Below are 17,521 nucleotides of genomic sequence, written 5' to 3' on the forward strand. Positions count from 1 at the left end.
ATGGAAATGACACCGTTCACCGGATCACAAGTTCAAAACACAGGGCAGTTCATCCTCGTATTCAGACTATACTTTGTCAACATTATAGTATAAAATGCAAAACAATATTTTAATTAACCATACAGATAAAACAACTTTAAACTATCTTTAGCCGTTTACTCATTCACACTCATATATTTAAACTTCATTTTGTAAACAGTGCAAAGTAGTGTCTTTATGTAACCATATGTGTAAACCGTTGATCAAAGTCTTATTTGTGAGCACGTCCATATGAAACGTCTGTTGGAGATAGCCTGAGTGATCGCATAACCATGATATACCGTATTCCATTTGTTGTAAATCAAGGTATGTCCTGTTTAAAACCATTAGAACTAATAGTTAGTCAATTAATAAGTTATTAGATAGATTGAGCTACCTAATTAATTAATTGTTAGCTATGATGTACCTAACAATTGAAGGTGTTTGAAACCTATACCACTAATTTTAGTATCTAACCGTTGACTCTAGAGGACGGAGTCTAAAGGTAATATGTTAAAACTTTTCTAGATATATTGTTTTTGTTAGATACGTATAAAGGTTAAAAGTTTCTAAAATCCGAGGAAGTACGAAGTATTGTGTGGGCGATCTTTCCCGCGAATCTGTAAGAAGTAGGAAGTAGGAAGTACGAAGTGTTGGCAGGGACAGAGGAGGCGTTGTAGTTGTGTCATGCTAATCGGAATCTGGAAGTGTTGGCAGGGACAGAGGATTCAGGACCACTGGCACAACACGCACATGTGCGTCCTGCACTGAGCGAGCCTGGTTTTGTTCACATGGGACTGAACGCCAGTTACGACTTCATCTGACGTGGCTTCAGATTAAAATTAGTTATTTAGATTGCTGCAGCTATAATTAATAAAAACAAATATAATATAAAAACAATAAAAATCCGTACGAATTAAAACCGAGCGAAGATGTTGCATGGTTCTTTTAGACACTCCCGCTTACTGAAATTCTGCAGATTTCTGCCTGGCTCAGGACCTTCACCTTGGCAATGGCAGGACGACGACTAGGACAAGTCGGCATGGCATCGGAAAAGGTCGTGGTCGAGAAGGGTTTCCCTACCATACAAGGGCACCACACAGCCATCATCTTCAGCTCCGTGTAGCGTTCTGTTCACCGAGAACGATCGACCACCTACCTACGCTACGCATTCAGCAGTAAGTACAGTGTAGCATACAGTAAACCAGGGCACCTGGACAAAGAGAAAGTGGCTAAACTGCACCAGGATAACATAAACAGCTACATTTGGCCGGATGCGATGCTTTGGAGTTATCTGCCGAGTTCACGACGACTTCGATCGTTGCAGGCGCTTTGTCTACTCGTACTCGTCTATCTCCTCCTATCCTAGCGCCGTACACTGGTACTGTATTTTGCTTTGTTTTGATGGTACTTTTACGGGTGTTCATTCACCAAGCCCCGTGCCGTTTCCTGCTGCTAAACTCCTGTAGCCTCCTCAAGCCTTCAACGCCGTGCCACGCTGCCAGAGATACTGACTACTGAAGCGGGCGGGCGAGATGTATGCGTGCACGGCAGCAGGCCGAAAGCGACGAGGCCATTGGCTCCAGCTAGGCATCCCACGTGCCGGTGCCGTCGCACATCATCCCAGGATATTTTCATCTCCGGCCGCCGAGGAACGACAGCAGCAGCCAGCTGCCAGCCTAGCCGGAATGGACTGATGAGTGATGAGAGACTATTTCCACATCATACACCTGTTGAAGAACGAGACTATTTCCACATCATACAGCACCATCTGCAAGGCGCAAAATTACCGCCGTCTCTGACGACCGCGGGCTCTTCAAGATTACTAGTAATCTTTGCCTATCAAAACTCGAGATTTGATACAATGGTATTATATCTATCAAACAGGATTATATGGAGCTGATTTGGTACAATGATGTCAATACATCCTACAAAAAAAAACAGTACATGAGCTGCGTAGTGGCAACCTTTTTTTCCCTCGGACTCCCTTCTCTGAAACATTAACGCACACGGAAAAACTTCGCCGTTTGCTTCCAGGTTCTCCAAATGTTTCGATAAGTTAACCTTGGCGGCGTTAAGATGGCTTGCACTGTACAGAAGTCACAGGAAACTGGAAAAGGCGCCGGAATCCAAGCCAAACGGAGCTCAAGCCTACGAAGCAGGGGTGCCCGGGTCATCTGAGCTAGGTCCGTTCCTAGTTTACAAGTAGACCATGAAAGGTCACCATGCCCTGTTCTGTTCCTATATATATATAAAAAAAAAAATTGGAAAATGTCGGAGGTTACCTACCTCGCCTTCCTGGGCCTCCCAACGGGTCTCTTCACCGGAACGTCTCCCAGCTCTGGCTCTTGTTCCGTCAGCACAAGTTTACTCTGCTCAATCAAGCCCATCTCCGATTTGACCATGGCATCGTTGTTCTTTCGACGCTGACCCCTTGCAGGCGACCTTGTTGGAGTCGCCGTGGTCTTCTGTACGTTGGGCTGCCTCCTCCTGCGGTTCTTGGAGCCATTCTGTACTTGAATGCCCGTCGGCAGGCTGAAAGACACGTTTACAGAATCCTTTATTTTTAACTTTCGAAGGAATTTTAACCTGACAACAAAAAAGTTTGGGCATAATATGGTACACAATGTTTTACTGCGCCTGACGACCTTTAGATGCAATTCAGGTGGTTGATATTAACAGCTCATCATAAAAAGAAGCACATGTTATTTTTAATCGTAACTACAGGGTTAGAGCTAACAGATAGCAACTACAATCATAAGCCAACGACTGTCGAAATTTTGATCCTAAATTCAAGTCAAACTGCTCTAACACAAAAAATCAAAGATCAAGTTTTCTTGGCAAAGCACAGCCACCACAAGTATTTAAACTCTTGCACAGAATAAGTCTTCGAAGAATGGTATGACATACTACCTGGGTGCAGCCTCAATATCCTCCTTCAACATTAGTTTTGAGAGAGAGCATGAATCGTCACAGGCAGCATCTGCTCCGTAATTGGAAACAAAAAAAATAATAAAAATTCAGAGGATGTTAAGCTATCCATCTCATATGACAAGCAAGAAAAACATAATCAATGATGATATAGCATACTCTCTTGCTTCCTGTGAGATAGGTCCATCATCTGCTGCTCGAAAGGAATAAATGCATTCAAAGGCTCCACCTTCAAAGCAAAGCCTTTCTTCAGGTCCTACGTTAAAAGTTATCTTAATGTCACAGCAAATAGCATGTTCTCACGTGAAAGAAAGACATCCAGAAAATATTGGGTAGTTTGGGATATCAGTACCTCATTAGAACACTGATTAAGTGTTGTAGCAGCAAAACCTTTTTGTTTCTTACCAGCTTGCGGGAAGCTGGAATCATGTTGTTGTGGGGTTACAGCTGAAGGTTTATCGGGGACATCTGATGTTTCATCAGCGGTTTCAGCTTTTGAAATAAAGTTAGGGTATGTTAAATTGCTGGCTCCCATAATATCCTTTAATAGTTTCTTTCCATCTCTGGAAGCATTTGGATTCCTGGCAGTGAGCTCTTCACGTGAATTTGCAGCTGATGAGAAAATTAGGTATAAGTTCTAGATGTGCACAAATTGATAATTTTTGTGAGGCTTACTCAAATAATTGCTGAAATGATTAATCTCGACCTGGATGATTTCGAATAATATCAACTTGCTTGAATTTTGAAATGTCCCATGAATTTCCATTGATCTTTGGTCTCACTCTTCGAATCTCCCCATATGGATCCTCTCTAACAGAGTAATTTCGTTTGAGAACCTGCAGTTGAGTGTACAACAATAAATTCCAGAGTTGAAGAAATAAAAGAACAAAATAAATACATATTTTGTGATTGTAAGATTCAAAGGACACTCATCAAGCTAAATTTGTTTATATAGTGACAAGTGTTAAGGCCCATTAGACCCAGGCCTACTGCCAGCCTACTGCCTATATATTCTATAGTCCATAGGGACTGATTATCTGTGGTTAATCCCAAAAGGTCAGTAACATGGTAACAGAGCAGGTTACGATTAGGGTTTCTAATCCTCTTTTTCGGCCGCCGTCGTGGCCGTTCCTAGTCGTCGTCGCGAACTCGTATGCTTCCAGCGCCGCCAACCTCTTCTGCTTCCAACGCCACCGGCCAGATCCGCCCGGCCTCACCGCCCTCGCTAAATGCGCCGCGGCCCTCTCCGCTGTGCCTCGTCCCGCCAGTCAGCTCGCCGACGTGGCCACCTTCAGCCGCCCAGATCCGCTGCTCCACCAGGGAGAGCTGCCGACCGCTGATCCCCTACTCCACCAGGGAGTCCGCCGCCCAGATCCCCTACTCCACCAGGGAGAGCCGTCGGCCGCTCCACCATGGTTGCTCAGATCTGTTGCGTTCCCTGCTCTACTAGGGACTGCAACATGAGCCGTCACCATCAATCGCCATCGACGCCCTCCGACATCAGTCCAGCAGACGCGCAAGTCCATCTTCAGATCTGTCGGCTTGTTTGTTGCACCCGCCATTCACCAGAATTTTGGTACCAGTACTCCAAGATTTACTCAGATCTGTTGTTCTTCAGTGTTCTCTCAACTTAAATATGCCGGTCACTGCTATTGTTGTCAATATTGTACTTGATGGTCAGAACTACCCCGAGTGGGCATTTTGTGTTCAAACTGCATCGAGAGGTCATGGTAAACTGTTTCATTTTACTGAAGATTCACCAGTTTTAGCCGCTGATAGGAGCAATCCTGCTACAATCAAGACCTGGCAAATCAATGATGGCAAGGTGATGGCTACAATGGTCAATAGTACTAAACCATCTACGATTATGAGTTTGTCCAAATTCACAACTGCTAAGGCTATCTGGTCTCATCTGAAGGACCATTTTGTTCAGGACACTGATCCTCTTTTACATACTCTTATGCAGCAGACCCATGTCTTTGAGCAGCATGATATGTCCATTGATGAATATTAGTCAGCTTTTGATGTTTGATCGCCTTATGACTACATTGACCTATATGGTGCCTGCTTGTACAACTATGCCTTGTCCAACTCACAAGTTTATTGAGAAGTTCTTTACCTACAGATTTGTTATGGGAGTTCGAGCTGAATTTGATTCTCTTCGTGCAAGGTTGCTTCATAGTTCTGATACTCTCAACATGGCTCAGGTGTTGTTTGAATTACTTGCTGAAGAGACTCGTCTTAAGTCTATGCCTTCTATTACTGGTGTGGGTTCTCACAATATGTTGGCCGCTGCTCAAAAGCCCGAGAGTACCTCTTCTCAACTTTGTGCGCATTGCAAAAAGACCACAAATCGATCTGAGAACTGCTTTGCTAAGTTTCCGGAGAAATTGGTTGATTTCCGTGCACGCCGAGCTACTCGTGGTCGTGATACAGGACCGTCTCCTAGAGGCTCAGTTGTTGTTGCTACTTCATCTGCTAGTGCTTTTCCATCTTGGGTTCTTGACTCTAGAGCTTCATTTCATGTCACATCTGATCAGTCGCGACTGGCGTCTACTATACCTATCACTGAGGGTGCTTCCGTTCAGACTGTTGATGGTACATTATGTCATGTTACCCACAAGGGTTCGCTTTCAAATCCTAATTTTATTGTCCCAGATATTTTCTTTGTACCTGAGTTATCCATGGATCTAGATCTACTATCAGTGAGCCAAATTACAGACCACAATTGCTTTGTTGGATTTGATGACTCATCTTGTTTTGTAGAGGATCGACGAACAGGGGATGTGATTGGGACTGGCCGTCGCCGTAAATCTTCTCCTCGCCTCTACATCTTGAACACCTTGTGTCTTCCTTCATACCATACCTCTCCAGCTCATGTGATTGTTGCTTCGGGTCCCACTGCGTCTTTTACCCAGTGGCATCATCGTCTAGGTCATTTATGTGGATCTCGTCTGTCTACTCTAATAAAGTCAGAATGTTTGAGCCCTACACATGTTGAGTCTAGTTTTCATTGTAAAGGTTGTCATCTTGGAAAACAAATACAACTTCCATATTTTACTAGTGATTCTCATTCTGTTAGACCTTTTGACCTTATTCACTCTAATGTTTGGGGTCCTACTCATTTTGTTTCAAAAGGTGGTCATAGATATTGTCATGTACGACCGCCCCTACGTCAGGCAACGGCGTACCCGTGACATACGGCGTGCGCGTGAGCGCGCTGAACACGCCCAAGAGGCAACAGCCGCAGGTTCCAATGGATAAGATCGGGAAATTGATAAGTTAGTGGAAGGTTTGCTGCATGCCTAGAATTAAGGAGCAATCAGCCCATGTTAGTTGAAAGGTTAGTTTACATGCCTAGGAATAAGGAGCGGTCAGCTCCATGCGTGTGCCTAGAATTAAGGAGCGATTAGCTCCATGCATGTGTGGCCGAAAGGCTTTATAAACCTGTAACCGGACCTGAAAGGGGTAAGCAGGAATTATATCCCAAATCTCTCCCTCTCTGTTAAGCCTACGGTTGAGGGGAATAACCTCACCGGAGAAGACGGCCGACGGCTACGAGCTGCGTAGCCGCGGTCCGGCCACCCAGGGGCTCGACGCCCTTGACAACCTGGTATCGCGATCCCGGCGATCCTCTCCCACTCGCTCCAATCCTTCATCCACAGTTGCTGCAACCCACACCAGCCCTCCACCTTCACCCCAATCTTCCACCGACTCGGCCCTGCAACCAGCCACCATGGTCGAGCCGTCCATGCAGGACGTGATGGAGATGCTTAGGGCCATCACCACCAAGATGTCCACCATGGAGGCTGACATGGCCGCCATGAAGGAGAAGTCGGCGTCGACGTCGGATTACGGCGCCGGGGGACGCGCAGAGGTGCCGCGCGATCTGGATCGCCCACCTAAATTCCAGAAGCTGGACTTCCCACGCTACGACGGCAAGTCCGATCCTATGCTCTTCCTCAACAAGTGTGAGTCGTATTTCCGCCAGCAGCGCACCATGGCGGAGGAGCGCGTGTGGATGGCCTCATACAACCTGGAGGACGTCGCGCAGCTGTGGTACATCCAACTCCAGGAGGACGAGGGCACGCCGACCTGGGGACGGTTCAAGGACCTCCTCAACTTGCGGTTTGGGCCTCCCCTCCGATCGGCTCCGCTGTTCGAGCTCGCAGAATGCAGGCGCACAGGGACCGTGGAAGAGTATGCAAATCGATTCCAGGCCCTTCTCCCTCGCGCCGGTCGTCTCGACGAGCACCGGCGCGTCCAGCTCTTCACCGGCGGCCTGCTGCCACCACTCAGTCATGCCGTTCGCATCCACAACCCGGAGTCGCTCGCGTCAGCCATGAGCCTGGCGCGCCAAGTGGAACTGATGGAGGCCGACCGGCTGGTGCAGCCTGCACCTCGGGCGCCCCCGCGCGGTCTGCTGGCCGCACCGGCGCCACGTCCAGCGCTTCCAGCGCCCCAGCAACCGCTGGCGCTCCCTGCACCACCGAGGGCCACCCAGCAGGGCCGTGGCGAGGACAACCAACGGCGCCTCACCCCCGACGAGATGGCAGAGCGGCGCCGCATGGGCCTCTGTTTTAACTGCAATGAAAAGTACACGCGTGGCCACAACCGGTTTTGCAGGCGTATTTTTTCGTGGAGGGCGTGGAGATTGAAGACACTAACGACGCGCCTCCGGACGCTGACGGTGAGGCCCCCTGTTTCTCCCTGCAGGCCCTGGCCGGGGTGCCTGTGGCTGACACCATGCAGATCGCCGTCGCGCTTGGTGCCGCCTCGCTGGTCGCCCTCCTCGATTCCGGCAGCACCCACAACTTCATATCCGAGGCGGCGGCGCGGCGCACGGGTCTGCCCCTTCACCAGCGGCCACGTCTCATCGCCATGGTCGCCAACGGCGAGCGCGTCACCTGCGCCGGGGTCCTCCGTGACGCCCCCCTCACCATCGACGGTACCCCGTTCCCGGCCGATCTCTACGTCATGCCGCTCGCTGGGTACGATGTCGTCCTCGGCACACGGTGGCTGGGCGCGCTGGGTCCTATTGTGTGGGACCTGGGCAGCCGGCGCATGAAGTTCCACTTCCAAGGGCGCCCGATATGCTGGACCGGCGTCTCGGCTGCCAGTCCCACAGCAATCAGCGCCACGGTGGCGAGCGAGCAGTTCCTCGACGCACTCCTGGACTCCTTCAGCTCCATCTTCGCCGAGCCGACCGGTCTGCCACCGCAGCGCGCCCACGACCACCGCATCACCCTGACGCCGGGCGCGCAGCCTGTGGCAGTCCGGCCATACCGGTACCCGGCTGCCCATAAAGACGAGCTGGAACGCCAGTGCGTCGCCATGATGGAGCAAGGGATCGTACGCCGCAGCGACTCGCCCTTCTCGTCGCCGGTCCTCCTCGTCAAGAAGCCCGACGGGTCCTGGCGCTTTTGCGTTGATTACCGCGCCCTCAACGCGCTCACGGTGAAGGACGCCTTCCCCATTCCCGTGGTCGACGAGCTGCTGGACGAGCTCCATGGGGCACGGTACTTCTCCAAGCTGGACCTGCATTCTGGGTACCACCAAGTGCGCATGCGTCCGGAAGATATTCACAAGACGGCGTTCCGCACTCACGATGGGCTGTACGAGTTCCTGGTGATGGCGTTCGGCCTCTGCAACGCGCCAGCAACGTTCCAGGCGCTCATGAATGACGTGCTCCGCCCGTTTCTCCGCCGGTTCGTCCTTGTCTTTTTTGACGATATTCTCATATACAGCAAGACATGGGCAGACCATCTTCGACACCTCCGCGCCGTGCTCGACGAGCTGCACCGCCACCACCTCTTCGTCAAGCGTACAAAGTGTGCGTTCGCTGCCCCGTCCGTCGCCTACCTGGGCCACGTAATCTCGGCGACGGGTGTGGCCATGGACCCGGCCAAGGTGCAGGCCATCGTCGACTGGCCAGCTCCACGTTCGGTACGAGCGGTGCGTGGCTTCCTCGGGTTGGCGGGCTACTACCGCAAATTCGTGCACAACTACGGGCCGGTGGCGGCCCCGCTGACCGCGCTCCTCAAGAAGGATGGCTTCGCCTGGGATGACGGGGCGGCTGCGGCATTCGCGGCCCTCAAGGCTGCGGTCACCTTTGCTCCGGTCCTGGCCATGCCGGACTTCGCGAAGATATTCATCGTCGAGTGTGACGCATCGTCACATGGGTTCGGCGCCGTGCTGGTACAGGAAGGCCATCCAGTGGCATTCTTTAGCAGACCCATCGCCCCCCGACATCGCGCTCTCGCGGCCTACGAGCGTGAGCTCATCGGCCTCGTCCGGGCGGTGCGGCACTGGCGGCCGTATCTCTGGGGTCGGCAGTTCGTTGTCAAGACCGATCACTATAGCTTGAAATACTTGCTCGACCAACGCCTGGCCACGATCTCACAACATCATTGGGTCGGGAAGCTGTTGGGCTTTGACTTCTCTGTTGAGTACAGGTCGGGTGCGACTAACGTCGTGGCGGACGTGCTCTCTCGCCGAAACACCGAGGAGGGTGAGCTGTTGGCTATCTCGGCGCCCCGTTTCGACTTCATCAGCCGCTTGCGCCACGCCCAGGCCATGGATCCCGCCTTGGTGGCTGTCCACGATGAGGTACGCGCCGGCACACGCGCTGCCCCGTGGGCCGTGACGAACGGCATGGTCACATTCGACGGGCGCCTCTACATCCCCGCCGCCTCCCCTCTACTGCCGGAGATCGTTACCGCTGTCCACGCAGACGGTCACGAGGGCGTTCACCGCACACTCCACCGGCTGCGCCGCGACTTTCACTTCCCCAACATGAGGCGCATGGTGCAGGACTTTGTGCGGGCATGCGCAACTTGCCAGCAGTACAAGTCGGAGCACCTTCATCCCGCCGGCCTGCTGCACCCCCTTCCGATCCCCTCCGTCGTTTGGGCGGACATTGGCCTCGACTTCGTGGAGGCGCTGCCCCGCGTGCACGGCAAGACGGTGATCCTGTCCGTCGTCGATCGCTTCAGCAAGTATTGCCACTTCATCCCGCTGGCGCACCCGTACACCGCTGAGTCCGTGGCACAGGCATTCTTCACCGACATCGTCATGCTGCATGGGGTACCGCAGTCCATTGTCTCCGACCGAGACCCGGTGTTCACGTCCTCTTTCTGGAGTGAGCTCATGAGGCTCATGGGAACAAAGCTACTCATGTCCTCGGCGTTCCACCCACAGTCCGACGGCCAGACGGAGGCGGCAAATCGCGTCATTGTGATGTACCTGCGCTGCTTCACGGGAGATCGCCCCCGGCAATGGCTGCGCTGGCTGCCATGGGCTAAGTACATCTACAACACCGCGTACCAGACTTCCCTCCGTGACACACCATTCCGGGTGGTCTACGGTCGTGACCCACCCTCAATCCGTTCTTACGAACCGGGCGAGACGAGGGTCGAGGCGGTGGCTCAAGAGATGGAGGCAAGGGAGGCCTTCCTCGCGGACGTACGCTACCGCCTCCAGCAGGCGCAGTCCGCACAGAAGCACCACTACGACAAGTCGCACCGGCTGGTAACCTACCAGGTTGGCGACTGGGCTCTTCTACGGCTACGCCAGCGCGCAGCTGCCTCACTGCCGCGCACGGTAGCAGGGAAGCTCAAGCCCCGTTACGTCGGGCCGTACCGCGTCTCGGAGTTGATCAACGACGTGGCTGTACGCTTGGAGCTTCCCGCCGGCGCTCGTCTTCATGATGTGTTCCACATTGGCGTGCTAAAAAAGTTTGTGGGAGCGCCACCATCGTCGCCACCCGCCCTGCCTCCGACCATCGATGGTGCGGTGGTGCCGGAACCAGCCCGGGTGGTGCGGGCTCGCCTGGCACGAGGTGTCCGCCAGGTGCTTGTTCAGTGGCACGGCGAGCCGGCCGAGTCCGCGACTTGGGAGGACGTCGACGACTTCCGCACCCTACATCCAGCGTTCCAGCTCGAGGACGAGCTGGTCTTCGAGGAGGGGAGAGATGTCATGTACGGCCGCCCCTACGTCAGGCAACGGCGTGCGCGTGAGCGCGCTGAACACGCCCAAGAGGCAACAGCCGCAGGTTCCAATGGATAAGATCGGGAAATTGATAAGTTAGTGGAAGGTTTGCTGCATGCCTAGAATTAAGGAGCAATCAGCCCATGTTAGTTGAAAGGTTAGTTTACATGCCTAGGAATAAGGAGCGGTCAGCTCCATGCGTGTGCCTAGAATTAAGGAGCGATTAGCTCCATGCATGTGTGGCCGAAAGGCTTTATAAACCTGTAACCGGACCTGAAAGGGGTAAGCAGGAATTATATCCCAAATCTCTCCCTCTCTGTTAAGCCTACGGTTGAGGGGAATAACCTCACCGGAGAAGACGGCCGACGGCTACGAGCTGCGTAGCCGCGGTCCGGCCACCCAGGGGCTCGATGCCCTTGACAGATATTATGTCATTTTTATTGATGATCATTCTTGTTATACTTGGATTTACTTCATGAAACGCCGGTCTGAATTGACTTCTATTTACAAGTCCTTCGCTCGCATGGTTCACACCCAGTTTTCTACTCCTATTAAAAATTTTTGTTCAGATTCTGGTGGTGAATTTTTATCCGATAATTTTCGTGAGTTATTGACCTTAGAAGGTACACTAGCTCAACTTTCTTGCCCTGGTGCTCATGCCCAAAATGGCGTTGTTGAACGCAAACATCATCATATTCTTGAGAGGCACGCACTCTTTTGATATCCTCCTTTGTTCCTTCACACTTTTGGGGTGAAGTTGCTTCTACTGCGATCTATCTCATTAATAGACAACCATCATCCAAACTTTCTGGTAAAACACCTAGTGAAATTCTTTTTGGGACACCTCCACGATATGATCACCTTCGAGTGTTTGGATGTACGTGTTATGTCTTGTTACCACCACGTGAGCGGACTAAATTGACTACTCAACATGTTGAGTGTGTTTTTCTTGGATACAGTCCTGAACACAAAGGTTATCGTTGTTATGATCCATCTACTCATCGTATTCGTATTTCTAGGGATGCGAGTTTTAATGAAAATTGCCCCTTCTTTTAAAACCAGTCCACTCACGCCTCATATGTCCGACAGAGTCCACCTCAATCATGTGTCTTCCCTCCATTCCTAATTTTTCATCTGCACCATCATCTTCTATATCCACACCTGATATCCTCATTCCCATAACACCACCTCCATGTTACCTTCACCTTACTCTTCCAAACCACCTGTCATCCAAATCTACATTTGTCGTTCCCGCTCTATTCCCACGGCTAGTCCTGATACTGATCATGTTCCAGATTCTTATACTAACAATATTGAGTCTCATGTTGTTTTTAATCAGGGATATCGTCTTCGTTATCGTAGGACCATTGAACCTCCAGATCGCTATGGTTTTCCGCGAGCTGGTGTGGCAATTGTTGAACCATCCACTTATCAGGAGGCTTCTGGGATTCCTGAGTGGCAGCTTGCTATGATCAACGATTTGTCTGCTCTTGAACACACAGGTACTTAGGATATAGTTCCTTTACCCTCGCATGTTGTTCCCATCATATGTAAATGGGTCTCCAAAGTTAAGACAAAATCTGATGGTTCCATTGAGAGATATAAAGCTCGTCTTGTGGCTCGTGGTTTTTCAACAGACTCAAGGACTTGATTATGATGAGACCTTTGCGCCAGTTGCACATATGACTATTGTCCGTACCTTGATTGCAGTTGCAGCCTCATATTCTTGGACTATGTCTCAGATGGATGTCAAAAATGCTTTTCTTAATGGTGATTTACATGAAGAAGTTTATATGCATCCTCCTCCTAGGTTTGATGCTCCCCCAGGGCATGTTTGTCGGCTCTGCCGCGCCTTATATGGTCTGAAACAAGTTTCTCGTGCTTGGTTTGAGAGATTTATTTCTGTCATCACGGCTGCTAGCTTTTCTCCTAGTGATCATGATCCTGCATTATTTATTCACATCCTCCAAAAGTACGTACCTTACTTGTATTATATGTGGATGATATGTTGATTACAGGTGATGATTCAGAGCATATTTCTCGTGTCAAGAAGCATTTTAGTAAGGAATTTCAGATGTCTGATTTGGGACCTCTGAGCTATTTCTTGGGCATTGAAGTACAACAGATTCCAAAAGGTTTTTATCTGTCACAATCCAAGTACATACAAGATCTTCTTGATCGCTCTGGACTTACTGATACACGCACAGCTGTGACACCAATGGATATTCATTTACAACTTCGTCCGACTGATGGGATACCACTAGCAGATCCATCTCGATATCGACATATTGTGGGCAGCCTTGTTTATCTCACAATCACCAGGCCTGATATTGCTCATGCTCTTCATATACTAAGCCAATTTGTATCCACACCTACCTTAGTTCATTATAGTCATTTGCTTTGTGTGCTGAGATATTTACGCGAGACAAGATCTCGATGTTTACTCTATGCTTCTGGTAGCCCACTTCAGCTTCATGCTTACTCTGATGCAACTTGGGTAGTGATCCAATTGAACACGACTCTATTACAGGTTATTGTATTATCCTTGGATCCTCTCCTATTGCCTGGAAATCCAAGAAGCAAGCAGCAATACCTCGTTCTAGTACTGAAGCAGAACTTCGAGCTCTTGCTACTACTACTACTACTGAAATTATTTGGCTGCGATGGCTCTTGGCTGATCTTGGTGTCTCCTGTGACACCCCTACACCTCTGTTATGTGATAACATGGGCGCTATACAGATTTTCCATGATCCAGTGAAGCATGAACTTACTAAACACATTAGTGTTGATGCATCGTTCACTCGGTCTCATTGTTATCAGAAGACTATTGATCTTCAATATGTGCCCTCATGATCTCAATTGGCATATTTCTTCACCAAAGCGCAAACCAGAGCACAACATCAATTTCACTTGATCAAAATCAATGCTTCAGATCCTCCACTTCCACCTTGAGTTTGAAGGGAGGTATTAAGGCTCATTAGGCCCAGGTCTACTGCTTATATATTCTATAATCCATAGGGACTGATTATATGTGGTTAATCCCAAGGTTAGTAACAACAAGAAAGTCGCTTGAGAGTCGACTTCCAATAGACATATATAGCAACACATTAATTGTACTTTGGATGCATAAAGATACAAAATATTTTGCATACTGACAACAGCAACAATTCTAAATACATCGGTGCTTTAGATTAGATAAAGTTCACACAGTTAGGAATTTATGTATGTTCACCCAAAAACCTTTAACATGCAGCTAATAATGTATGTCCATGGAGAAAACCTAATAAGCTAGGTCAGTGTGAACTTACAGGAGATTACTGCCAAATTTGAGAACACCAACTGAACTAAAAATTGGCAACTACTCCCTCTGACCCTAAAAGAAAGTCATTATAATTTTGTCTTAGTAAAAAATATCGAGGTTGACCAATTTTATGTATAAAAGTACTAATATGTATTGTACCAAATAAGTATTATTTAGTATGAAATATATGTACACCTATTTTTTTTCTCGAACGACGCAGAAGAACTGCGTGTCATTTCAATTAAGAAGGAATAAATACATCGTGGAGGTCAAAATGACCCCAACCCGAGTACAGTACAACATTTAATGTACACCTATTTAATGTCATAAATGTTGACTATTGTCCATATTGGTAAAATTTAAAAATGTTTGACTTTAAAACAAAACTATAATGATTTTATTTTAGAGACGGAGGGAGTAACATCACTTTAAGGTGCATGTATGATTAATAGAATATCAAAATACCGACTCAAACACCATTTGCTGGATAAGACCTATGAGAAAAATCTCCTGAAGATTTACTACTTCCAGGGCATTTTCAGCGCATGAACCAATCAACAAAACATATTGCAGTAGTATGCATTGCGCAGAAATATATCATGAAGTCATGACTAATATACACTGAATAAACTAAATTTTCACAAGCAAAAGCACTCACTGGGTTTATGTTCTTAGCATTGTTGATGAAAGGGCTTTGGTTGGTATGAGTTAATTTTGGAATTGTGCCCACAGCAGCACTATTATCACAGCCATGCATTTGAAGACTAGAAGTTGCAGGTGAGGATTCATGTGGACTAAATGAAGAGTACCCATCTACGGCTAGTCTGCTAGCCTTCCGAGCACTAGTGAGAGCAAACCCACCAGCATCTATATCACCTGAATCTGAATCTAAAACCCGCTCTTGAATTATCTTTATAAACTTGCTGCACTCGGACCTGATAGAAAAAAAAATTATGTCATGTTGAATATTGATTACATATTTTGTAGATTTTCAACCACTGCCAATCTGCCACCATCAAGTATTGATTTATCCAGGATTATAAAAGATGTTAATAGAATACAAAGAGTCAAGGGTGGCAGTTCACTGCTTTTGTTGCTTTATCACAGTAGGAGACAATTCATGGCTGTCATATAATAACGGATAGTGCATATATGCGAAAGAGAAGCATGTAGAGTGATCGTTTGGTTGAGTTTGAATTCTGAAACATATTTACAGAATGTTGCATTCAAATACATGACAAAAATATGATTAAATGAAAAGGCAAAACACAAATCAAACAGCACTGTTTAGAAGGGAAAATTGAAGTCTGAAACAAAATATAGAATGCAATACCTTGAATAGGTTTCCTGCATAAGCAATTGCATTATGGCATCCTTTGGTTCAATCTCAGAGATAATTGCTAGGGACCCCGTGTAGTCTTTTAGAGCAGTCTCCTTTTTACCCTAAAATCACAAACAGTTCTATATGACTTCAACGCATGAACTGTGAAGTGGTCAGGTAACTGATTTCTTACTCCTAGTCTTGTAATGGAATGTGAGGTGCATGTTTACAAACTAACAGGGAGATAATATGTTAGGTAATAAATAGAATGTCTGGGAATACCTGATTTGACTGATTATTACTCAGGGGAAAGACTGGGGAATCATTGTTATCTGTAATTCAAAAAAAAACTCAACGGACTGAATTTTAAAATAACACAACAAGTAAGAATGTGCAGTCCATTTACAGGAAAGAATAAGTAAATGAGCACAGAACACTGACGATTCCTAACTCCTAAGACATTAGGAGAACTAGGCCAAATGATTTGAGATAATTCACAAACTAAAAGTCTGAAACACATTTAAGGGTACTGCTTACGTTTTGGGTTGTTCAGAACCCAAATGGTCTTTATCTAAGCCTGCTAGTCATGTATCTGAGCTCATGCATGTCTTATCTCCCGCTCAGTTCAGAAATTTAAAATTTGAATTACAATGAGGGGCCCACAAGGCTTCAATGGTCAGTACAGTGAAATATCTAAGACCCGTACTATGAATGCTCATATGACCATCCAGGACCACCTAGTAGTTGGGAAACAATGGTTGTACATTCCACTTGCAGCTCAGACAGATGCTTAGTACATGAATTATGTTGGTAAGGCAATAAGCAGATGCTTAAGAAGTATTTTCACCCTGATAGTGGCTTAGTGCCAATGTAGTCATGTCCACGATCCAACAAAACATTTTGTATTCATGGCTTCATGAGCATGGATTGATGTTTATAGGTCAGTTGCATGTCAGCATGGCCTAATAAGTAACTAACTGCAATAAAGAAACAACCATCGTCCCCCATGCAGATGCAGATGGACGAAACATGAAACTGCCGAACATTGAAGCATCCAATGTACTATTTCGTTCAAAAAAGTATTCCGAAGCCGAAACGCCAAAATTCGAGAACATTTCACTGAATTTAGGTCATTCAAACTGCCGTCGCTACCCCTATAGCCTATAGGCAGCATGCAAAGAAAGCAACACGGCACGACAATTTAGATACAGCTGCAAATGCGTCAGTGCGACACCCAGACTCGCTAGAGGCGGAGCGGCAGAATCTGAAAGGCGCAAACTTTCCAAGCATAATTGGGGGAGTCGCGTACCGGTGGCGTCATTGCAACCCTCGCCGTGCGGGCCAGGAGGCGGGAACCATGCCGGCGAGTACGAGGCCGACGGCGAGTCCCCGTCCGACGCTGCAGATGAGGCAATGGAGCCGGAGCCGGAAGAGGAGGGCTCGGGCCCGAGCACGGCGGCGAGGATCCGGCCGGCGCCGGAGACGAGACCCGCGAGCCAACCCCTCGGCGGCGGGGGCGGGGGAGGAGGCGGCGAGGCCCCGGCAAACGCCGACGGCCGGCGAGGGGTGTCGCCCCTCACGGCGGATGACTCCATGAGAGGAGGCGCGTGCGGCCGCAGAGGGGACGAGGTGGAGGGAAGAAATAGAAGCAAACCAAAATTAAACGGTGCCGACTGCCGAGATTGGGGGTCGCCCGTTTGGTTCGTTGGGGGCTTGGGGCGGTGTAGATTTGGCTGTCATCTCGTATAATCTGGCTAAGCACAACATAGTAGTTTTTTTAGCTCCAACGTAATACCGTGGTATTTAAATATATCATGATACTTAGACTAAAAGACGTTTGGTAGCGCATATAAAAACTCTGTATTTTAAGTTGTGGTTTTACCATAATTTAAAATATCGTGGTATGCCTTTTGGTATTGGTAAAATAATGGTTTTCAAATATAGAGTTTTTAGATGTATTC

At 48.4% G+C, this 17,521-nt stretch overlaps 1 protein-coding gene across 1 annotated transcript; it reads right to left on the bottom strand.

Moving 5' to 3' along the window:
* Positions 1 to 1,804: 1,804 nt before the first annotated feature.
* LOC100275605 (uncharacterized) lies at positions 1,805 to 17,171 on the bottom strand. The gene is made up of 10 exons (NM_001149655.2): positions 16,870 to 17,171; positions 15,843 to 15,892; positions 15,573 to 15,682; positions 14,898 to 15,174; positions 3,656 to 3,785; positions 3,302 to 3,561; positions 3,109 to 3,205; positions 2,932 to 3,001; positions 2,308 to 2,553; positions 1,805 to 2,212 (listed from the first exon to the last, which is right to left on the bottom strand). Exons 1-10 carry the CDS (start codon positions 17,153 to 17,155, stop codon positions 2,170 to 2,172), a joined length of 1,569 nt encoding a protein of 522 aa, NP_001143127.1. The 5' UTR covers positions 17,156 to 17,171; the 3' UTR covers positions 1,805 to 2,169.
* Positions 17,172 to 17,521: the final 350 nt, after the last annotated feature.

The sequence above is a fragment of the Zea mays genome, chromosome 9 (assembly GCF_902167145.1).
Source record: "Zea mays cultivar B73 chromosome 9, Zm-B73-REFERENCE-NAM-5.0, whole genome shotgun sequence".
NCBI classification, from domain to species: Eukaryota; Viridiplantae; Streptophyta; class Magnoliopsida; order Poales; family Poaceae; genus Zea; species Zea mays.